This window comes from Cricetulus griseus, chromosome X, assembly GCF_003668045.3.
Source record: "Cricetulus griseus strain 17A/GY chromosome X, alternate assembly CriGri-PICRH-1.0, whole genome shotgun sequence".
Taxonomy (NCBI): domain Eukaryota; kingdom Metazoa; phylum Chordata; class Mammalia; order Rodentia; family Cricetidae; genus Cricetulus; species Cricetulus griseus.
In genome coordinates this window covers 62,445,254-62,469,784 of record NC_048604.1, presented here as the reverse complement: position 1 = coordinate 62,469,784, position 24,531 = coordinate 62,445,254, and the positions used below count along the sequence as shown (strand labels likewise).

The 24,531-nt window shown below is 36.9% G+C and overlaps 1 protein-coding gene across 2 annotated transcripts in view; it reads right to left on the bottom strand.

The window, feature by feature from the left end:
• Window positions 1–24,531, bottom strand: part of LOC100751005 (bromodomain and WD repeat-containing protein 3) — a 101,712-nt gene that overhangs the window by 76,998 nt on the left and 183 nt on the right. For both annotated transcript variants that reach the window (XM_027433040.2, XM_027433041.2), the window contains exons 1-6: window positions 24,462–24,531; window positions 24,271–24,329; window positions 24,039–24,068; window positions 23,583–23,642; window positions 17,069–17,219; window positions 16,620–16,718 (exon numbers count right to left, since the gene is read on the bottom strand). The exon at window positions 24,462–24,531 is cut by the window's right edge and continues 183 nt beyond it. In XM_027433040.2, coding sequence (XP_027288841.1) covers window positions 16,620–16,718; window positions 17,069–17,219; window positions 23,583–23,642; window positions 24,039–24,068; window positions 24,271–24,329; window positions 24,462–24,492 — 430 coding nt within the window. In that variant the 5' untranslated portion in view covers window positions 24,493–24,531. The remainder of the gene's footprint in view (window positions 1–16,619; window positions 16,719–17,068; window positions 17,220–23,582; window positions 23,643–24,038; window positions 24,069–24,270; window positions 24,330–24,461) is intronic.

Below are 24,531 nucleotides of genomic sequence, written 5' to 3'. Positions count from 1 at the left end.
GTTTCAGGGTAGCATAGCAAGTTTTCCAAAGGACAATGAATAGACATTGACATAGGCCAAATGTTCTTTCTCCTATACGATGTCTTTCATTACTTTACATTTAGCTATAATATCAATGCTTACTACATACCAAATAAAAAACACTGGTGAATTAAAAGTAGTAAACTTCCGCCCCTATTTTCTGGCTATCAAAGTTTTGTTGAATATGAAGAAGAAACGATACAGGGTACATGTGTATACAGAGGTAAAAAATTTACAGCAGCCACACACAGTAAAGCAGGAAAGTCACAAATCCTAGCAAGTAGATTTATTGTTGTCAAATGTTTCTGGCCTTATCAATTCAATTCGTTTGGTAGAAGTATGGAGTAAAAAAGCAACAAAATGGGAAACAATTAAGTCTTCTTTACTTAAGAAATAAAAAAAATAGGTATTATACTACCAATCTAAGAATTAAGACAAAAATTGTAGGCTTTCTAGCACAATAGGTATTTACATAGTTACTTCTCTGTAGCTGTGATAAATTATTCTGACAAACACAACTTAAGGGGGAACCCAAAGGGTGTATTTCAGTGCACAGTTCAAGGATCCAGACCGTCACTGAGGAAGAGGAAAGAAGCAAACAACAATGGATGAATGCAAGCCGGATCCTCTCCCACAAGGAATGGTACTACCTACAATTAGTGAGCATCTTCCACCTCAATTAACATAACCAAGTAATCACCTACAAACATGCCCGAGGCCCATCTCCCAGGTGGCTCTAGATTTTGTGAAGTTAACAATTAACACCGATTCTCACATAGTGTAAAGAATGGCCCCTTTCCTCTTCCCTTTGCCTCCCTGGAAGTCTCAGCTCTCCCAGATTCCAGAATGCAGTAGGGTGAAAGAATGAATTTAACACTACATATACATACACAGCACATAAAGTTTATTCATATTTCAAGTGGGGGAGCTGTTCCAGGAACCACTGTAGAAACCAAATCTGTGGATGCTCAAGTTCCTTATATAAAATATAATAATCTCTGTAATGCTTAGGGAATAATAATAACAAAAGAATCTATATAAGAACAAAAGAGATGTATTTTATTCCATTACTTTTAATCTCTTTGAGGTGAATCCAAAAGGATACACATATGACAAACACAAAATAAGACACTCAGATGTCTGCTTGGCTGGAACACCAGATTTAAAAATACAGAGCTGGTTGAATCAAAAAATAGAAATAGGAGTTGTAGCATCTACTATTCTGACTGGTCCACCACCAAATTTTGGTATTCTATTCTCATAAGCAACTGTTCAAAAAAGGTCTTTGTTTGAAAGGGAAAAATGCTTCCGCCAAGAAACACAATGGGACTACAAGTTAAGACTGCTATACAGAAACTTTGTGACCACACTGCCTATAAATAAACAGGCAAAACAGAGTAACTGATTGGCTCTGTAAATTAACCAGAAACTGAACTCCCACTGTGGAAAGGAAGCAGTCAAACATATGTGTGGAATATAGGAGGTCCTGGAAGATGTCTTTTTAAACATTCATTATTCAAAAATGCAAACTTCATGCACTAGATTTGTATAGGGTGCACAGACACAATAAAATATCCATACACATAAAAATAAATAAATCTTTAGAAAAAGAAAACAAAATAAAATGGATTAATAATCAGACATACTTAATGAGACAGAACCAACAAAAGAAAATCAAATACAAATTAGTCATCTGAAAAAATATACCCAGCAAAATTAAAAACAAAACAAGCAGGGCATGGTGGCACATGCCTTTAATCCCAGCACTCAGGAGGCAGAGGAAGGTGGATCTCTGTAAGAGGTCTGGTCTACAGAGTGAGTTCCAGGACAGCTAAGGCTGTTACACAGAGAAACCCTGTCTCAGAGGGGAAAAAATGTTATCAATAGTTAAGACAGATCAAGATAGGGAAAACTTATTATGCTTGAAGGCATGCTATTTTAAAATATTGAGCTGGATGGGGCTGGAGAGATGACTCAGCAGGTAAGAGCTCTGGCTACTTTTTCAGATACCCCAGGTTTGGTTCCCAGCATCCACATTGTGGCTCACAACCAACCATGATTCCAGTTCCAGGGGATCCAACACCCTCTTCTGACTACTTTAGGCACCAGACATGAATATGGTAGGCACACAGGTATACATTCAAGGAAATACTCACACAAAATAAATAAATAAATAAATAAATATTAAAATTTTTAAGGAATAAAAAAGGAGTTACAGAAAAAGTATCAAGTCCCAAAACAGATACAATAAGAATTACTGCCAGATGGTGGTGGCACACCCTTTACTCGGGAGGCAGAGGCAGGCGGATCTCTGTGAGTTCTAGACCAGCCTGGTTTACAAGAGCTAGTTCCAGGACAGGCTCCAAAGCAATACAGAGAAACCCTGTCTCACCCCCCAAAATATCAATTTCATTGAACAATAAGCTGCTAAGGAGAATTTTACTTTCTCATTAAAGGTATGCATAGACCGAAAGTGGAAGGATAAACTCATATATCCCACTCAAATGAGATTCAGGAGGAAGGAATACTCATTTAAAATAAAATACTCTTCAGGTGAAAAGGAATAAAAACTGATAACAAGCATTATGTAACATAAAGGGATCAATTAAACAGGAAATAATTCTAAACATGTATTGTCCAACATCAAAACATACAAATATATTAAGCAAAACCAACATTAATATGGAATGGTAGAATAATCAACACCCAAATAAGTGAAATAGAAAAATCTCTAACAAGCAACCCATTGTTGCATCTTAAAGAAATAGAAAAATGAGAAAATAATTAAAATAACCAGAAAGAAAAAATAAAAAAGGTCAGAGGAAATTCACATTAAATAGATACCAGAAAGGCAACACACACATATATGCATACATAAATTAAACGAAACAAAATGTTGTTTCTCCAAAATGATGTAAAAATAGACAAACCCTTAACTACCCCTAAAGAGATTCACGTAAAATCTGAGATAAAAAAGGGACACATTACAACTGACTCCACGAATTTAAAAAAAAAATTAGAAATCATGAAAAAAATGTACCAGTAAACATGATAGCCTGGAAGAAATTAACAAATTCATACAAACACACATACTGAATTGTGAAGAAATAGAAAACTTCAGCGAAACAACATTAGACAATAAAATTGAAGCAATAATTTAGTTTCCAGTCAAAGAAAATTTCAGAACCAGCAAGATTGTTGATTTAAAGAACAATCAAAATCCATTGTTTTTGTGATATGCCCAAGAAAATTTAAAAACAATTCTTCCAAGTGCATTCCAGGAGGCCAGTATCACCTGATATCAGAATAAGATAAGGCATTAGGAAGAAGATTAAGAGTTTCTGGGCTTACTGTGTCTGCAAAGCTTTTCTCAAAACAAAACAACACAACAGATAAAGACAAGCACACAACAAAATGGAACCTGAATGTAGTTGGGGTAACTAGGAAGCAGAGTGTCAGAGCACCTGCCAGCATATACCAGGCCCTGGTGTTTGATACCAAAATACTACATGGGGTGGGGGGAACACACAATACTTGTTTTCTAAAAAGAAAACTGCAGTTCTGGATGACGAAGCCTGAATGAAAATAGATGTAAATAACCTCACCAAAATATCAGCAAACCAAAGCTAACAGCGCACTGAAAAGATCATTCACTATAATCAATTGGAATTTGCCTCAGAGAAGAAAAATAGTTCAACATATACAATTCAAGAAAATGAAGCACAAAATCATGATTATTTCAATAGACACAGAAATTAATGAATTCAATATTCCTCCAAGATAAAATACTGAAAAAGTTAAGTATAGGTGGAATAGCCCTTAATTAATAAAGGCTGTGTGGGACATACAAAATGATAACATTACATGATAAAAAGGGAACAGCCAAAAACTTTCAATCTGAAAAATGTGTAACTCCTTTTGTTATTGTCTTCACCAGAATAATCAAACAAGAGGAAGAACTCAGTCAGATATAGTGGCTCACAAAAGATGCTGAGAAAGAAAGACTATAGTTTGAGGCCAACATGAGCTACAAAGAAAATTACAGGTTATCCTGAGCTACTAAGTGAGAACTTATCTCAAGCCAAAAAAACTAAAATCCCGGAAAACTCAACCCAAAACTATCAGAATAAATAAATGAGTTAAGCAAAGTTGGAGGGTGAAAACAATCATGCAAAAGTAAGAACATTCTAGTAGCCAATTATCTTGGAGTGCAACTACCAAAATAATCACTAGGCTTCTGAGAGTTTTGCTTTTTCAGTCCTAATATAGAACTCCTTTAAAAAGAGGGGGGGAGGATAAAAAAATCAAGAAGCCAATCCTATTTATAATAACTACAAAAAATACTTAAGTCAATTTTAATAAACCAATGAAAGATGTCTTTGGTGAAAATTATAAAACACTCAAGAAATTGAACAAGATTCAAAAATGTAAATATGCCTTACAGATATATTAAATGTCCATAATAAACAATCTTTAAATAAAATCTTAATAATTTTAACTATTATTTTAGGACTAGAAGAAAATCACATAATTGTATGAAGCCTCTAACCCTAAATAATCAAACACATCTTCAATAAGAGGAACAAAGTGTGATTTCAAAATATATTCCAAAGCTATGGTATCAAAACAACACCGTATTGGCATAAATATAGGCACACAGAATAGTATAAAAGAATACCAAGCATTGCTATGGGCAAGGATTTTTTTACCCTAAAACTATAGGAAGAAGAGGTAAGTAACAATAGACCAAATTATCTCAAATTTAAATAATTTCTGAACAACAAAAAATGACAGACAAAAACAACCTACAGTATAGGAAGAAATATTTAAAGGCTATACATATGACCCAGGATTGATATTGACAGCATATATGAACATCCAAAAATTCAACAGAAGACAAATGAAAAAATATGCAACAGACCTTTCTGAAAAGACAACAAACATGTGGTTAAAATAAATAAAACAAAACTGACAATATAAGTCATCATTGAAAAGCATATCAAGTAATCACCTTACCCCAGTTAGAATGTCTGTTATTGGGCCTGCTAGATAAATCAGCAAGTATAGTGTTTGCTATGCAAACCTGCTGACCTGAGCTCAATGCCCAGAACCATATGAAAAGGCTAGAAGTGATGCGGGAGTACACATCTGTAATCCCAGCACTCCTTCAGTGAGATGGGAGGCATGCCTGCCTAGCATGCTCAGGCCCTGGTTTGACCCCAATATCACAATGAAAGAAGAACTTTCTCTGGCTGCAGGCAACAGTCTAACTACTACACATTGCCTTGACTAACTTGTCCTGTCCTTCCAGCTCATTTCTGAAATGCTGTCATCAGCTCAGGAAGGAGATTCCCTGGGGAGGGAAAGCATGTTTCCCTTGGGAACACTCAGGCTGCTCACCTTGGAGCCTAGGAATATATGCCTGGTTAGTTTGCTTAGGAACAATATTGTCTTGCCATCTTCCCCTTTGTGTAGTAAAGCCTCCACTGACATATCTTAGAACCTTCAAAAACCTAAAGATAACAAGTGCTGATGAGTTTATAGAGAAAAGGGAAGTACTCTCCACTACTGGTGGAAGTGTCAATTAGTATAGCCATTACAGAAAGCAGTATAGAAAGTTTCTCAAAAAATTAAAAATGTAGTTGTTATATGTTTTAGCAATCTCCTTACATAATATACAGCCAATGAAAATAAAGTCAATATACAGAAGGAACATCTATACAATGTATTTATTGTCCTCTTGACCAAAGACAAGAAACAGAAGCTGTCTATCAACTGATGAACAGATAAAGAAAATGTGGCATATATGCACAATTATAATGCTATTAAGCCGAATGAAATCCTTTCATCCAAGCAAACATAGAATTCATATGATAATGCTAACTGAAATAAAACAAACACAGACATACAACTACTGCATAATGGCATTCATGTGGAATATAAAAACTATGAAAAAAGCCAGGAGTGATGGCACACATCTTTAGTCCCAGCACTCAAGATAGAGGCAGACAGATCTCTGGGTTTGAGGCCAGTCTGGTCTATGTAGTAAGTCCCACACCAGCCAAGAGCTACATAGTAAGACAGCTTCATTTAAAGAAGAAAATATTTGAGGGTTAGAGAGATAGGTTCAGCCAGTATAAGCACTTGCTGCACAGGCCTGGTGAGCTCAGTTCAGTCCTCAGGACCTAAGAAACACAGTATACAATGACTCACAGCTGTAATCCCAGCATTCCTATGGCAAGATAGAACAAGTGGAAAGCTAGCAGGCAGCCAGCTAACCTGGAGTTCACAAAGCAAAAGAATCAAAGAGGCTCTTCCTCAGCAAGAGTTCAATCCCTGCATCCCACATAGTGGAAGGAGAACTGACTCCTCCATGTCATCCTCTTACCTCCAACTGTGGCATATGAGTGTGCACACACACTAAACAAATAAAAAAGTGGGGTGGGAATGTAACCTAGGGGGAAGATACATAGCTGGCATGTGAGAAGCCCTGAGGTTAGTAACGGTCACAAAAATAAATCTGCATCTGTATCAAATATGCTGTCACCATCCCCTAATAATTGTAACAGCATTTAAATGTTAAGAATTATTAATTATCTAAAGGCAATTTTAAATATATGGAACAAAAATATATGGAACAATGAATATAAGCTATGATCAAAAACTATGTGTTTATTTATTATGTTACTTTTTACAGTGCTGGCAATTAAATCCAGGGCCTTACATGCAGTTGTAAACCTTCTTTATCACTAACTAATATCCAAAGCACCTCCGTGTCACACAAGGACCTTGAGCATCCATTAATTTAGGCATCACAACATGATGATCTTAGAAACAATCCTCCATGATACTAAATGACTGCTTTATAAGCTTAGTAACTGACACAGCTCGGGGTGAGGGTTAAGTAGAAGAGGCAGGCCTATTATAAAAAGACAACATAAAGAGTTCTTGTGGAGAAGAAAATCCTTCATCAATAGTAGAAGTAGACATGCATGTGATAAAATTGTAGAGAACTTTAATGTGTTTACACATAAACAAGTACAAAGGATGCCATTTAACATTACCATAGGCAATCCCTTCAGTTAAAACTAAATTCTTAGATTACTAAATTGAGTCCTTTGCCTTTAGCTACTCCTTTAGCTTCTGCAATTTCAGAAACTTCAATATCCTACTTAACCTTGAAGGCTATCTAAAATCACCTCCCTTTTCATAAAATCTAACTTCAAGGAGATAGAGGGGATACAAAAAAAGGGAAAGAAAGAAATCAAAGTGTCCTTCTGTTGAGCTGCAGTTTAGAATGGATACATGAAAGACTCTAAAGAGTCTACCAGAAATCTGCTAAACCTGGTAAAGCCTTTCAGCAAAGTAGCTAGATACAAAACTAGCACACAAAAATCAGTAGCCTTCATATGTTCAAATGAAAATCACAGTGAGAAAAAGTTAATGAAATTATACCATTCCAATAGCGTCAAAAACATGAAACTTAGAATAAATCTAATCAAAGAACTTTAAGTCGCTGAAAAAAGAAACTGAAGATATCAGAAGATGAAAATACTTCCTATGTATTTTCCTATAGGAAGATGTCCATCCTAACAAAAGCAATCTACAGATTCAACACAATTCCCATCAAAATTCTAACACAATTCTGTATTGAAATGGAAAACATAGCCATAAGTTTCATATGGAAATACAAACACGCAGCACAGTCAAAAGAATCATGCAAGAAAAAAAAGCTGCTGGCAGATCACCACCCCATATTTTAACTTATACTACACAGCTATAGCAATAAAACAGCAAGATATGAAAACAAGACACATAATGATCAATAGAATAGACTTGAGAATCCAGAAATAATCCTACGCTCATATAGCTGCCTGATTTTACAGCCACCTGATTTTGAGAAATAGGTAAAAATTTTACACTGAAGAAAGGCTAGCATCTTTAATAAATTGTGATGGTGAAACTGGATAGCTTCATATAGAAGAATCAAACTCAATCTCCTCTCTGATCCTGCACAAAACTCAATTCCAGGACCTCAACATAGCCCCTGATACCATGAATGGAACAGAAAAGAAAGTAGGGAATATGACTAACTCACCTGCCTTTCATTTCCAACAGTATTATTAGAATCTATGATTCAAATCTGTTGTGATTTGAATGAGAAACGCTTTTCAGCAGTTCCCAGCTGGTGGCTGATTAAGAGACTATGAAACCTTTAGGATGTTGAGCCTCCCTGGAGGAAGTGGGTCACTGCTTGGGAATTTTTAACCCTCCCTCCTGGCCTCTGTCCATTCTCTCCTTCTTGATTCACAGGGATGTGGGAACTCTCAGCCACATGCGTCCATGCCTTCATCTCCATGAAGGACTCTATCTCCTGAAAACCATGACCGAAAATAAAAGCCCCTTCCCTTATGCTATTTTTTCTCAGGGTACTTGGTCACATCAATGAGAAAAATGATTAATACAACATAAATTATACTTGCATAACATTTTAAAGTTCAAATTGTGGTTCCAAAACACCTCATTTGAGTATGCAGCAATCATGATAGATCTGAAAGCAAGTATTTTCTTCATTTTTAAAGGAGGAAATTGGGAAATATGGAATGTTACCTGGTACCACAGAGTCAACAAATGGTGAATCTACACTTAACCCAGGTTCCCTGATTTCAGTGCAATAGTCTTTCCACTTTTTAGAAGCTGCCTGTTTAACAACATTACAGAATATATAACAACTAAAGCCTAAAAAGACATATGTTAACAATAAAAAGCCTATACTATAATATATCTCGATCTTAACTCCATCTGCCAGGCACTTAACACAATCAGCAGAGATCTCAACAAGACCCAGTGAGTATCAAAGAATATTCCAGAAAGAACACTTCAGAGCTGCTAAACCACTCACTAGTTTATTCATTTACTATTATAGTAAAAAGTTCATATTAAAATTTTCCCACAAGTGCAGAATCTTGAACTGTCAACTACAAAATATTTCTAGCCCTCTCCCCAAGAGATTTTCAACTCAACAGGTTAAGAACACCCCAAAGAGTCCCCAAGTAACATTAATGACAAATCATGATCTGCAGGTCATGTTCTTTAAAAGATTTCTAAGACTCTATTTTAAAATAGCCAAAAACTATCCAGGACTGAAAGAGTCAATCAGTGAGGCCTGAAAAACAAAACAAAACCCTAAAATTAATCAAACATGGGAGGACAGACACAGATAAAGCCAGCTGAAAAGTTAGCAGGAAACACTGCTTTACCCAAGGTTATATAGCAGTTTTAAAGTATCATTAATGAACCTCCCGCTCACTCCCTGACCGTTACTGTTTTCTACCCAATGATATGCCCAGACCCAGTTGCTATTTTCACTTACTTCAAGAGAGAAATATCTAACTCTTAAACTGCCTTTGCTTAATAATAACACCCAATCCCTAAATAATGCTCCCTATTCCTAATTTGCCTCAGAAATGGCCACCAATCTAGAACTGATCTGGCTTCCTTTAAACCCTCCTTAGAATTCTTTAGTTTAAGCCAAAAGTTATAAAGCTGTTTCCATCCCTCAGAGACCTTCTGTTGTTCCATGAGCTGCCTCCCTCACTCTTTGAAACGATAAATCTGATTTTGTCAGATTACAGGCTAACGCCTGTCTTTACAGAGTATACTTTAAATAGGAAACTTAATTGAATTACCCTATATAATCTGCAGTTTAGTACTGACAAAGTCCCTACCCTGAATAAAACTTCGGAGACTAAAATAAAACTATAAGAAGGGTAACTCACTGAATTTTGATAGGAATTATTTTGATAAATATGATATGATAAATGTTGTGATCAGTAACAGTAAGAAATATGGGACTTAAGCAAAGCCAGGTAAATTTTCTATCAGCTGGGAGAGAGAATATTATCAAACTGTACCAAAAACATCACATAAAATCAGAAGAAGTGTACAAAGTGGTGGTATCATCTGCTTTTTATCACGTGATTCAGATAACTCTTGAGCAATTTCATCTGTCCTTGACAAAATGACAATAGGTGCTATATACTGTTCATGAAAACCTTCTGTAGTTTTCTAATTTTTAAATATTTTAAAATTACATAAAGATAAAATGCTCCTAACTTTCTTAAATGACATTGAAAGACAAACCAATTTTTTTCTGTTTTATAAAAAAGTCACTAGGCTGATGTTCATTTTATTTTATTTTAATTATAAAAGAGTACATATTTGAAGCTTTAAGCACAACAGTGACTATAAATACAAAGGACAGTAACAGACTAAGAAAGTGTCCTGTCAAAACCCCTGGAAAGGCTGGTGAGACATCATCAAAGCAAAGGCACTTGCCACCATGCCTGGCTCACACACTGAATCTAATGTCAGGGACCCATATGGTGGGAGTGATTCTCTGACCTCCTCCACATGTGCCCCATGGTGTGTATATGTGTGGGTATAGGAGGGTGCACACACACTAGAACCATCACAACCTCCAGGCTACCCTGGGATACAAAGTGAGTCTCTCTCAAAAAGTTTTTTAAAAAGGGAAAACAACAACAACAACAACAACAACAACACACACACACACACACACACACACACACACACACACACACACACACACACACACACACACAGAGCCATTCTGGAAACAGTAAGCTGATGCTGTAGTTCAATGGTACAACAAGTGTTTATGTAACATACATAAAGCCCCAAGTCCCATCAGAAGCACTGTATAAAACAAAGAAAACACATAAAATTCAGCATCAGTTCTATATCTGCAAAAGAAAGAAGGAACCCTGAGTAAAACTTTTTTTGAAAAATGCTTTAATAACAAGACAAATTAATATCCACTAAACTTGAAAGGTACTAGTAAAGGAATAAAAATAAATTTAAATAAATGATAGAAAGTCTAGGAAACACATAAAACTACAGAATAATTTCTTTCATCAATTTAATGTTATTATGGTTCAAATTATGTCTGTAAAACCTTAATCATTCATACTAAAAGGTTATAGTTTTCTAAGACTAGGCCAATTCCACCCGAGAGCTCTCCTCTGTAGCACAAATTAGGTGACACCACTTAGATGGGCTTACTAGATAATGGCCAGACATTTGGTTATTGTTTAGTAATACTGAGTTACAGAGAAAAACCAAACCAATCCAACCAACCAAACAAACAAACAAACAAAAAATACCTAATCACCTTTCCAGTCCTGCTCAGTCTTTCTGTCAGACTCTCTGCAGTTACTTAAATGCAATATAAGTGGAACTATAAACAGTATAATCTTGGCTTGTTTTATTTTGTTTTGAGACAGGGACTCTAGGTAGCCCTGGATGTCCTGGAACTCTCTAAATAGACCAGGCTAGCCTTGAACTCAGAAATCCTCTTGCCTCTGCCTCTGTAGTGCACAAATTAAAGGCCTGCCCCACGACAAACAACTTACATTTGCATATTTCTTCTTATCCTGTTAATCCTCCTCTAAACCTTTTAACCTGATTTGGTTATTAAACCTAGAAATTTTGGAATCACCATTCTCCAATTTAACAAATTTAACACTTGTTTTACAACTTCCTTTGTTATATTATAAAGTTGTATTTCTCTCAAGTACTTGATTAAATGTATAGTACAAAAAGAAAAGGACTAGAGTATTTGAAACTTATATAAGAAAAAAGTTAATAGACTTAAACAAAGAAATTATTTGTATTATATTTTATATGATGAAAAAGAACATAAAATCTATTTTTAATGGTACTAAAATTTTCAGTTTGTATATAGGAATGTACATGTATATGTACATCTATGAAATTTAACAATAATAAATGAAAAAAGAGGCCATGAATTTGAAAGAGAAGGAGTAAATGGAAGGATTGAGGGAAGACAGAGAAGAGGGAAATGGTGCAATACTATAATCTCAAAATATAAAAATAAAAAGGTACTATACTTACTAATCCGAATATTTCTACAATACTGATTCTAGAAATGTATGTAAAGGGCTAGAAACTCAGCTGTATAAACAATGCATTTAAAACGGTTGTTTCAGTTTCCATGTGGCAGTAATTATAGCACTTCCATCCATTTAATATTTAGTAAGCACTCAATGTAGCACATACAAAAGACTGAGTTTATATTTCAGTTGTAATTACTTGCAGGTGTGACAAACAGCTCTTCCTCCTCTCCAGATACATAAAAGGACTTTAGAAGCAACTTAACTAAATGCACAATTATCTAAGTACAAATAGCAGGAAAAGCAAATGGAGGGAGGCAACCAACAATGAACAAAGTCTGGCAAAAAAAAAAAAAATGATCCAAGGACAAGAGATAGGAACTACTGAAAATTAGGGAGGAATAATGATAAATGCTTCTGAAAGAACCTCAGTCATCTACTCAAGATAAAAACCGTTTAGCTGAACGTAAGTGCTTTCTTCAAATTTACAATTATTAAAAAGAGGCAGCTTTCCCACCTCCAAGTAAATTCTGACATTAACTATGACACACACAATGGCCAATAAATCAAGAGACAATCAATGCTAACTGGAAGCCTAAGTCAACTTGTAAATAATAATTTAGCTTTAGAATTAATGCAAGCCTCCTAAGGTATACACAATATAAACTAAAGGCATACTATGTAAATTACAGCATCTAGCTGTAAGTTAATTGGACTGAAGATAAAAGTTAAAAAATTAAAAATAGACTCTTAATGCATCACACCTTTGACTCAGCCTATACATACAAAAGCATGCCCATTTCTTCTTGGGGAATAGTGTCAGTATGTAACTAAATGAGTAAAGTTACACCCATGCCCTTCTAAGGGAAACTGTATGACAATTGTTTTGATATGAAAATAAAATTTCTAAACTTTTTGCCATGATGGATAATAATTACTAGTTCTTGAAAGTCACACTGAACTTTTAATATCACTTCCCTAATGACAAACTAGCTCAGCAGCAGATCTGTGTTTGCATAAAATTTTAGTCTTAACTACCAGTTCCCATAATAAACATTAATCTTTAAAAGGATGAAGAAATAACATTTAGTGGTAACAGGGTAAGACCCCAAGTTAATACCACAAAATATAGCATATGCCCCAGTATTTACTTAAGTTATATCCAGTATTTATAGTATTTGATCTTAGCACAATGAAAGCCAATTGTATTAGACATGCATCCAGCTAATAAAATAGCACAACTAGAGTGTAAATAAAAATGGAAATCTTAGCCGGGCATTGGTGGTGCGTGCCTTTAATCCCAGCATTTGAGAGGTAGAGGAAGGCGGATCTCTGTGTGTCTGCGGTCAGCCTAGTCTCCAGAGCGAGTGCCAGGATAGGCTCCCAAGCAAACAGAGAAACCCTGTCTCGAAAAACCAAAAAAAAAATGCTAATCTTATAGCCATCTCTTTTTTTTTAATTTCTTTTCATTTGCATGAGAGTTTTTCTGTATGTATGTCTGTGTGCATACCTGGTACCTGTGGAGGTCAGAGAAGGATGTTGGATCCCCTGAAACTGGAGTTAGAAGGGTTGTGAACCTCAATGTAGGTTCCAAACTCAAGTCTTCTGCAAGAACAGCAGTTACTCTTAATCACCATCTCTCCAGCCCCTATAGTCATACTGTGTTTTCTCTAGAGAAATTTAGAAATTCACCCTTGATCAAGGTATCCTCACATATATCTAAAGTGGGATATTAGTTAGCATGGAGAATAGTATCTGGGAATTAACTGCCAAATTCCTTCAACATGCTCCCTCACCTCCATTTCATTAAAATGCTAAGCATCATTACTGAATAACTGCACAAAGGATAGGAACATTAGAATAAACAGTGTAGCATAAGGTAGAATACAGGTGAGGTCAGAAATTTTATTTTTTAAACTTTATGTGTATAGATGTTTTTCTGCATGTACATCTATGTACCACATACATGGCCTGGTGTCCATAGAGACCAGAAGATGATGTCAGATCCCCTGGAATTGAACCCATCATGTGGGTGCTATGAACTGAAACCCTGGTCTCTTAAAAGAACAGTTTAAGCACTGAGCCATCTCCAATCCTCAAACATTCTGGTATGCCTATAATCTCAGCACTTCGGAGGTGGAAATAAGAGGTCAAGGGTTCAAGGTTGCCGTACTACATTTGTAAGTTTTATATTTTTAATGCAGAAAAAAATGTTTAACTCCTCATAGTTTGATCTCTAAAGACCATCACATCAATTCTTTTTAATTCTTTAATAATTTCATAAAGTATATTTTATCAAATTCTTTTTTAAAATGAAAGTTTTACAGGAGTGTTTTGTCAAATAAATGCAAATCTGACCTTGGGGGCTGGAGAAATGTCTTAATGGTCAGAATTGTATTTGGCAAAACACTGCTGTAAAACTTTCTTTCTTTCTTTCTTTCTTTCTTTCTTTTCTTTCTTTCTTTGATTTTTCGAGACAGGCTTTCTCTGTATAACAGTCCTAGCTGTCCTGAACTCACCTTGTAGACCAAGTTGGCCTCAAACTCCCAGAGATCCGCCTGTCTCTGAGTGCTGGGATAAAAGGCGTGTGCCACCAATGCCCGGCTAAAACTTTGATTTTTAAAAAGAGTATGATAAAAGTAAATTCTTTGAAATTCTCAAAGAATTAAAAAAATAAAACAATTAGCAAGCACAAAGTCCTATATTCAGTCTGAAGCACCCTATAAAGGAAATCATATAGGGAGATAGCTGTAATCCCAGGCAATAGGATGGAGACAGGAGAATCATGTCAAGAGAAGTCACTATCTGCTACACAGTGAGTACATAGAGACCCTGCATCAAAAAATGTACCCTATGAGAATATAGTAATAAGGTGCTTGCTTAAAATATGTGTACATAAATTACTGATGAAATTCCAAACATAAAATTAAGAGGGATATATCCATTTTTTTTATTTTAACAAATCTCTTTAAAGTAGGAATATAAGGCAAGTAACATCTTCACATTGATTCAATAAAAACATCTATGATGATACTTAGTGATGAAGATTGCCTAGTTTTAATCTTAAAATAAGAAACAAAGCAAAGATGTCTAGTCCATCCTTACTACTTCAACCGTTACATAATGCAAGAAAGAAAATTCAAGGGAAAAAAGATAACAGTAAACCTATCTTCCTGTGTTGACATAATCACCCACATAAACAATCTCAAAGTATCTTTTTAAAGGTCACCAAATTTAGTAAATGAATATCACAAGGTCTATATAAAAATAACTGAAAATGTAGTATCTATGACCTAGCAAATGAAAAATTGAAATCCAGCCGGGCGGAGGTGGTACACACCTTTAATCCCAGCACTTGGGAAGCAGAAGTAGGTGGATCTCTTTGAGTTTGAGGCCAGCTTGATCAAAAAGTGAGTTCCAGAACAGCCAAGGCTGTAACACTGAGAAACCCTGACTCAAAAAAAAAATAGTGCAAAGTGTAGTAGTTCATGCCTATAATTCCAAGATTCAAAAGACAAGTTAGAAGACTGCCTGGTTACACAGTGAATTCTAGTCCAGTATGGGAAACAGCAAGACCATGTCACAAAACAACAATAAATAGAAAGATGACTGATGTAAAATACATAACATCATTACAAACTTGGCAAAGAAATATAAACAGAACATACATTTGTTTCCTTCTGAAAGCTATCTTTAAACAGTTCCCTGTAAAACTTTGTGAAAACTCAATAAAGAGACATAGAAATAGAAAACCATATGGCTAAAACCACCCTACTATATGTTCAAAAATGTTTCTGAGGCAGGGAACCACTGTAATCTCAACATTTGTGAAGTAGAAGGAGTGATCGGGAATTCAAGGTCACCCTCTGCTACAGTGAATTGGAGGTTAGCCTAAACTACATGAGAGCCTGTCTCAAAAACAAACCAAGTTCCTGCTAAGAAAGAATGAAATGGAAAAAATAGGTCATCTTTTACAAAGTAACATTTGCTTTAGGTAGAAAATGACTTTAAAATTGTAACCCTGAATGAAGCCCATGAGATGTCTTGGTGTGCGGGTAAGCCTGCTGACCTGAGTTTGACACCTGAGACCCAGATGGTAGAAGAAATCAAAAGTCTACAAGCTGTTTTCTGACCTCCTAACTTGTGGGGTCGCAGATGTGTGCAAGCACACACACACACACACACACACACACACACACACACACACACACACACACACAACGGCACACTCACAACACACACAAATAAATAAATACATGTTAGTTTTAAAGTATATGGTCCCATTAAGAAAATTTGTAGGGCTGGAGAGAAAACTTAGTGGTTAGGAGTTGCTTGCTCTTCCAGAGGACCCGAGTTCAGTTCCCAGCACCTATATTGTGACTGCTTATAGACCTGCCTCTGCAGTATCAAACAGGCATACAGTATACACATAGACACATGCATACACAAACACACACAAATACATAAAAATCAATCTTCAAAAAATTAAGAATGTAAACTGTTTATACTTCAAATTCAATCATGGAACCTACTTTTGGCTATCAAGAGTTCAAGAATGAATCAAGATCCAGGACAGCCAGAGCTGTTACAGAGAAACCCAGTGTCAAAAACATCAACAAAAAGAATCAAAAATATATTTATAACTTGCATGATATTACTTACCCACATTTGGAGGTTTCACATAATTTACAGGTAGTTCTGGAGGTCTGCCTCTGTGTAGAGCTGCAAAAGCAGACCCATTCCATAGTGTACTCTTACAGTCTATATAAAAAGACCAAAAGTTAGTTAAGGAAACAAACGAACAAACAAACATTTTTCAAGTCTCAACACAAAAGGACTTGATTTTACACATTTAGAAATTCACTTGTAGCCAGGTGGTGGCAGAGACAAGTAAGTTCCAGGACAGCTAGGGTTGCGAAACCCTGTCTCCAACACCAAAAAAAAAAAAAAAAAAGAAAGAAAGAAAGAAATTCACTTGTACATTTAGAAAATTATTAAAATCCAGCAACTATAAAAAAGTATTTTTAAAGACATGTGAATATTCATTTGAAACTACATTGATCTCTGAATCTTCCTCTAAAACTGTGTTAAGTATGTAAAAATATCCTTACCTTTGGCATCCCGTAACAGAGACTGCCGACCAACACCTAGTAATGTCTGTACCCCAGGAACGCTCTGAGGGATCTCCTTATCTAATAAAGGACCAATCCTCTCACAAATTTTAAGGAGGTAGTCTGGAGGAATGTGTGCATTGGCTGCCACCTAAAAACCATAAATAAAACACAAGAAAAAAACCACTTAGTTCTAAGGTACCAACTTATTCCATCACAGAGCAAAAGCATTTTAAAATATGAAATTAAGAAAATTAAGTATTTAATATTTGAACCAATTTTAAGAAACAGGCACAATGCGACTAAAGAGTTGGCTCAGTGGCTAAGAGCACATACTACCTTGCAGACAGCCCAACTGCTTATAATACCAGAAAACCTAACACCTCTACCCTATACACACACACTTAAAAATAATTCAAATAATTCATTAAAAAAGAAACAGACACACCGGGAATTGGTGGCACACACCTTTAATCCCAGCACTCGGGAGGCAGAGGCAGGTGGATCTCTGTGAGTTCCAGGCCTGCCTGGTCTCCAGAGCGAGTGCCAGGATAGGCTCCAAAGCTACAGAGAGAAACCCTGTCTCGAAAAACCAAAAAAAAAAAAAGACACAATAAGCATAGTATATTTAAATATTGCCATAGTATTCACATAGCACAAGCCTCTATTCTACAGATCTTTATTAAATCACTATAACAATTTTCTATGAAATGTGGTACAAAATAGCAAGCATGATCATGTCAAAAATAAAAACCAAGTGATGTGTAAATTCTCTGACTTCATTTATTAAGCACTGAGAATTAACTGGTTAAGAAAAGAATCAAGAATCTGAGGCAGAGGCAGGTAGATCTCTGTTCTGTGAGTTCTTGGCCAGCCTGGCCTACAGAGCAAGTCGCAGGCCCATATAGCAAATTGCAGGCCCACATAGCAAGTTCCAGTCCCTCTCAGGATACACAGTGAGATCTTATCTCAAAGAAAAAAGAAGAAAAATATCTGAACTACTAGTGCCTAGCAAAGAGGCACATGCCTAAAATTCCAGCACTTGGAGGCTGAAGCAAGAGGATTATAAAAAGTTAAAAGCCAACATGCACTACATACTGAGTTGCAGGCCAGCCTGAGCTACACAGCAAGACTCTTCTTTCTCAGAAGAAAAGTGCTCACCTAAAGAAGCAAAACTAGCCAGGCTATGGTGTATAGCCTCGGGAAGCAGGGACAGGCAAATCTCTGAGTTCCAGGCCAGCCTGGTCTATGGAGGATGGGCCAGGGCTACACAGAGAAATGTAGTCCGGAAAAACCTAAAACAAACAACAAACAAAAAGAACCCAGCAAAAATAAAAAAGTATCATTTTCCCCCCTAGAAGTAAGAGCTGTGTCTCTTAAGTGGTCTCTAATTAATAATTTAGGTTTACTTAAAAGTCAGGATTGAATCACAAACTCACATCTTAAATCTTTTGTCAACTTTAAAGAAATAAAAATTCTGATTTTCAAATAATTAGGTAAGAAGTATTACTGAAAATGAAGGGGAATAGTTGTGCAGAAATGGAAACAGGAACAGGTTCTCTAATCAGAACACTTTTCCTCTCTCTTTGCTTTTCTTTCCAGACAGGGATTCTTTGTGTAACAGCCCTGGCTGTCCTGGAATTTGCTGTGCAGACCAGAGCCACCTGCCTCTGCCTCCTAAAAGATGAGATTAAAGGTGAGCCACCAGGTCTGGCTCCAGAGCACTCATTAGCAGCACAGGTTACAAGGAGTTAAGACTCCCTGCAACTCCTCTTTGTAAATGTTAATCAGTATTAATAGCAGTTTTTGTTTCCTTTCCACCAGTTTAAAGATTGCCCCAGGAAAAAAAAAACCACAAACAACCCTCCTTGGGTCAAGCATTCTTTAGGTTTCAGCACTTCAAGCAGTGCTAAAAGTGGCTGGGCTTGGGGCACATTTCTTTAATCCAGAGGCAGAAGCAGAGGCAGGCCTATCTTGGTGAGCTCCAGGCCAGTCTGGTCTACACAGCAAGTTCCAGAAAAGCCAGAGTTACAAAGTAACTTTGTCTAAAAACAACAAACAAAAGAGGAGGGGAAGGAAGCTTGCTAAAAGGGTTATAAACGAGTGTAGATTAAAAAAAGTCAAGGGAAGTCTATATTCTAGAAGTTTAAGTTAAGAAGGTACAACGAAGAGAGTAAACTCAGTATCAATTTAAATAATCTGTGTGTGAGTGAATATGTGTGTATACAAATATAGTATTTGCAAATGTACATGAAACAATAAATTGCCTTTAAATTGCTAGTTTGTTACCAAAAAATTTCCTAAGTAATTAGTGAACAATTGAAAACCAAAAGCACACAAATTATACTACCAGTCATGTGAAAAACATGACAAAAATGGTTTCAGGCAGGCTGAAAAGATGGCTCAGTGGGTAATGTGCTTGCCACACAATCATGAGGACCTTAGTTGGGATGGTCAGCACCCATGTGCTTGGCAACATGGGCTTGTAACCCTAGCCTTGATGAGATGGACACAGAAGAATCCCTGGGGTTTTCTGACCAGCTAGTGTAGCTGAATTAAAATTGTAGATTCAGTGAGATACTGTCTCAAAAACTAAGGTGTATGGGGTGAATATTACCAAATTATTAAAGAAAATATAAAAGATATTCTATTAAAAATAAGAAATGTCAATAGTGGGGGAGAAATAGTCTTCCCCAGGGAAGAGCTCAGCAATTGGTTATCCAATACTAAATGGCCAACCCTAAAAACATACAGACTGAGCAGGTTATATTTAGGAATAAATATGTATATACAAATACATATAATTCATGTAACAACAATTAATGGAAAAAGAGATCAGGCATTTGAAAGAGAAAAATAAGGGGTATATGGGAAGGCTTGGAGGGAGAAAAGAGAAGGGAAAATGATGTAGTTATATTATAAACCAAAAATAAAAGAAAAATAAATTGTACTCTGGTGCTTACTAAAAAGTAAAGAAAAAACAGAGTGACTGAGGATACCCCACCAACCTCTGATCTCCACTTGTACAGAAAACACACATAAATTCATATACTCACACACACACACACACACACACACACACACACACACACACACACACACAAACCTCCCCTACTTCTCTCTCACACACAGGGAGAGAGACTGGGATGACTTCAAGCAAAATTTTGTGAGCAGAATTCATGAAATATAAATTCTTACCTCCCTATCATCTACTCTTCACTTATAATACCACCTCACTTGAACTGAAATACCAGTTTTTTCCAGAATTATCAAATAAATCAGCAGAAAAATGTTGATCACTATCGTGAGTTACCTCCACCCAAATCTAGTTAAGTGATTTTTTTTTAAAAAAAAAATCTGTTTAGGTGAGCCACAATGAGCAATCTTCGGCGGCTCTAGTAAGTCAATAGCAAAACCAACTTCCAAAGACTGACTGCTCTACCATGACATCAGTTAGTGTGGTGACAATACACTGTATTGGATTTGAAGAGCATGTGCTTTAGGTTTCGCATGCTTCATTCTATTCGTCCTAACTGTGACTGTATGTCATAGAGCAGATTTTAAATCACACATTTAAATTGCTTCCATGCTTACACATTCAGTAACTATGTTACCAGCACTCAAAAATTAGTTTGCTAGTCTAGTAGCCAATTTAAGTTATTGTTAACAACTAGACAAAAGCTGGGCAAGGTTAAGAAAAGAATATAGGTATGTCTGGAATGCTAATATATTGTCTTAAAGTAGTTGTTATGAATCAAATGACAAATATGAAAACACTCTTAATAGGGCTACGGCTGTGGCTTGGTTGTAGTGTTTGCTTTGTATGCATGATGCATTTGGTTTAATCCCCAATACTGCCAAAAAAGTTTTAAAACCTGAATGTTTTATACAAAGATGCAAATTCTTAGAATAACAAATATCTTCATAAATACATATACTCTTTTTAGAGACAATATTAAACATGTCATCTTTTTTGAACATATAACTTTGATAAATTCATTTTAATATTATCATGGCCTCATGTATTCTGTATATTAAATAAGGGTAATACAAGCTATGCCATTCTAATACAATTACTAACTAGTGCTTTTAATTTCATGGATGGAAAATGCGCACAAGGTGGATACAGAAAAAGAACAGATACATAATATAAACTATTAAGTGAAAAGGCAAAGCTATATAGTTTATCTGAAATATAGTCAAACAAAAAAATCCTCTGCATATAAAAATTTTAAATGTTTATATGAAAGGTCTTGGAATGTAGGTTATGCACAAGACCCTTGGTTCCATCGTGTGTGCGTGTGTGTATGTGTACACATGTAGCCAGGCACATGGTGGCACATGCCTGCTGAGAACACTACAGAAAAAGGAAGATAAGTTTGAAGTCACAACAGTGTCAAAAATTCTACACAGAAACTCACAAACTTAAGGCCTTGTGTAACAACACAAAAACTAACTAAATAAATAAATATTGATGAGGTGGGTCAGACCTGTAATCCCAGCATTTCTAAGGCTGAAGCAGGGGGCTGCTTTGAGTTTGCGGCAGGGTTGGACTACATAATGAATTCCAGGTTAGCCTACACAACAGTAAGTGACCCTGTCTCAAACAAGCTAACAAAACAGAAATATATGACAGAATAAAATCAAGTCCATGTAGACAGATGAAAACATTAACAGTAATTTTAAAGTGGAACTATTAAGGGTTAAGCAAGTCTTAGTACTAATTTAAAAAGTTCATTTAAATCAACTCAGGACTTCTGGAAAGTGATCTGGCACATGCTAGCCTGGTCTACAGAGCCATATTCCAGAACAGGCTACAAAAACTACAGAGAAGCCCTGTCTCGAAAAAGAAAAAGAAAACAAAAAAAATGTGTGAAGAGAAAAATTTTAATTACTCGATTTTCTATCATGTGTGTCTTTAAAGTATACTTTTAATTTTAAGGTTCCTTTTGCCATTTGCTCAAAAGTGAACTACTGGCACACACATCTGTAAACTGAAAAGAGAAAAATATAAACAAAACACACTGTCCATACACCTAGATATTAAAACTATTTTCAAACATGTATCAGTAGTTACCTGCCAAAACACGTATTAGTGAATAGTTTTGTGTTCTGTGGTACAAGTAGGACTTATACATAACAACAACAACAACATAAAACTTCTGACCAAAAATTAAAAGTAATAAGAGGTATTCAGAAATATTTTGTAGCCAGCTGAGAAATTATAAACATTATCAGTACTGGTAGTGGCATTCACTCTTGTTACAATTGTAGCATTTTTTATTTGCAAAACATTAGAAAAATCAGTAGATTCTGTAATAATTAACACGCCTTCACTCTTGAAATACAAAAAAATTATCAAAACGAATACCACAACAATTTACATGTTTTCTTATTACAAGCAAATTTTAAATAATTTTCTTTTTATTTATTCTACTACCCTTCCAACTTTTTTCCACTTTGTCTAATTTTTCTCATTTGGATCTTATTTTCAGGAAAAAGAGCTGATTTAGATTTTATCATCAATCCTTTTATTATCATACAATTCTACATCTGTGACTAAACTATAAAAGATCACCTTCTATCTCAGTGCAGAGCACAAGATGCACTTACATTACAAATTATATTTGCAGGAGAAACAACAGTCAATCCAATAGCTTTGGTCCTTAACTAAAGTATATTCTATCTTTTTTAAAAATGTCCATTGTTGTCTCCTAATCCCCAAACCATGTCCACCTATCCCAAAAGGTCATAAACCATAGTTTTGATTTAGTGAAAACATATTTGTACAGATGCGATTTACTGATGAATTAATGAGCTATTTTCTAAGATCTGAAATGTACAACAATGTTTTTATTCAGTAGTCCATTATCTAAAGACCGCAAATCTTGGAATTCACTCAGTGGTCCTTAGGATCTTTATTTGTGTCGTTTTCCTCAGTTACGAGTCACCTCCCCTTCTGAGCCCTTTTTCCCCTCCCCTCAAAAAAGAAAAAAAAAAGGAAAGAAAGAAAGAAAAAGGAGGAAAAAAAGAGAGAGAGCGAGAGGAAAAAAAAAAAAAACCACCCAAGCCTGGCCTCAGTTCCCGTATTTCAAGCCAGGACCAACCAGAAACCAGTTTTCTTCCACTAATCCGGAACTCCGGGCTGTTACCAACGCTGTCATTGGCCAGCGTCAGTCCTTGGTACGTGCCCCAAGATAACCCCCTGGTTTCTGTCCCTTCTCCCCCTACAATGGGCCTTCTCTGATGTTTGTAACATAGTCATAATCCACAACACAGCACCTCTGATAACCAACTCACAGTCTTCAAAGTTTTCGGGTGAAAATAAGCAAGGCTGGAGGAGGGCAAGGTACCCTTTCGAACACGCTGGGAGGGGGAAGGGGCAGTCGTTCGAACACCAAACAGCAGGCTCCGGGAGCCTTGCGGGCTGAAGGGTCAGGGGCGGGTTGGGGGCACAAGGTAGGGAGGGAGTGGAGGAAGAGTTGGGCTAAGTTGAAATGAAAAGTTTACTAACCAGATCCTCGAAGCTTCTTCGGTGCTCTTTCCCCTCCCAGTCTAAGCGGCGCGGAATCAGCTGGGGGCCAGAGGAAAAGAAAAAGGGGGGTGAAGGAAAAGCCTCTGCTCCCCATCAGCAGAACCCAGCCCGGAGCCCCGTCCTAGACCCTTTAGCATTATCATTTCTCCAGTCCTTACAGCTATTGCCGCCGTGCCGGGGGTGGGGGGTGGGGGGCAGGCCAAAGGGAAGGAAACCCTGAAAAAACACCTCCCGCAGGAATAAAAGGCAACGAGTTAAGACCCCTGCGTTGTCCGCCCCTTCCGAGAAAGAACCCGGCTCACCCCAAGTGACAACAGCCCGGAGTGTCCAGCTCCAAGGCTCCCTCCGGGCCCCTGCCCTCGGCCCCTGACCTACCTTACCCTTCTTCCAGTTTCTCCCCAGCCCTCCCCAGCCCTTCCCAAAGGGGGTCCATACCTGATGCTCCTCGAGCTCTTGCACTAGCACCTGAGGAAGAGGGAAACACGGGTGTAAGGAGCAGACTGGGGCGCCAACCCATTCCTCCCTCCCCACTTCCAACACAGCCGCTGACTGTAGGACTAATCGAGGCCGGCCTTTCCCTCACCCTCCACTGCCCTGCTCACCCGGTGCCTCAATTTCCCCATTGGGACCATTTCCCAACACTCCCAGATATCCTTCTCCCTCTCACCTGAGCGGATTTGTTACAGGGTCCGGACTGCAAGAACCTAGCGATCAGGTAATACAGCTCTAAAGAAGGGGTGGGGGGTGGGGGGAGATGTTGAGAGAGAGGCAAAGAAGAGAGATACAAGCTTTTAAAAAAAATTCTGACAGCCGTCGCGCAAAGCCCCCGTCCCTTTAGCCCCCGGCTCAGCTACCCACCGGCTTCGATCTGGGTAGGTGCCGCCGCCATCCTTTTCCCGAGGGGGTTTGGGGGCTTCGCTCCGGAGGG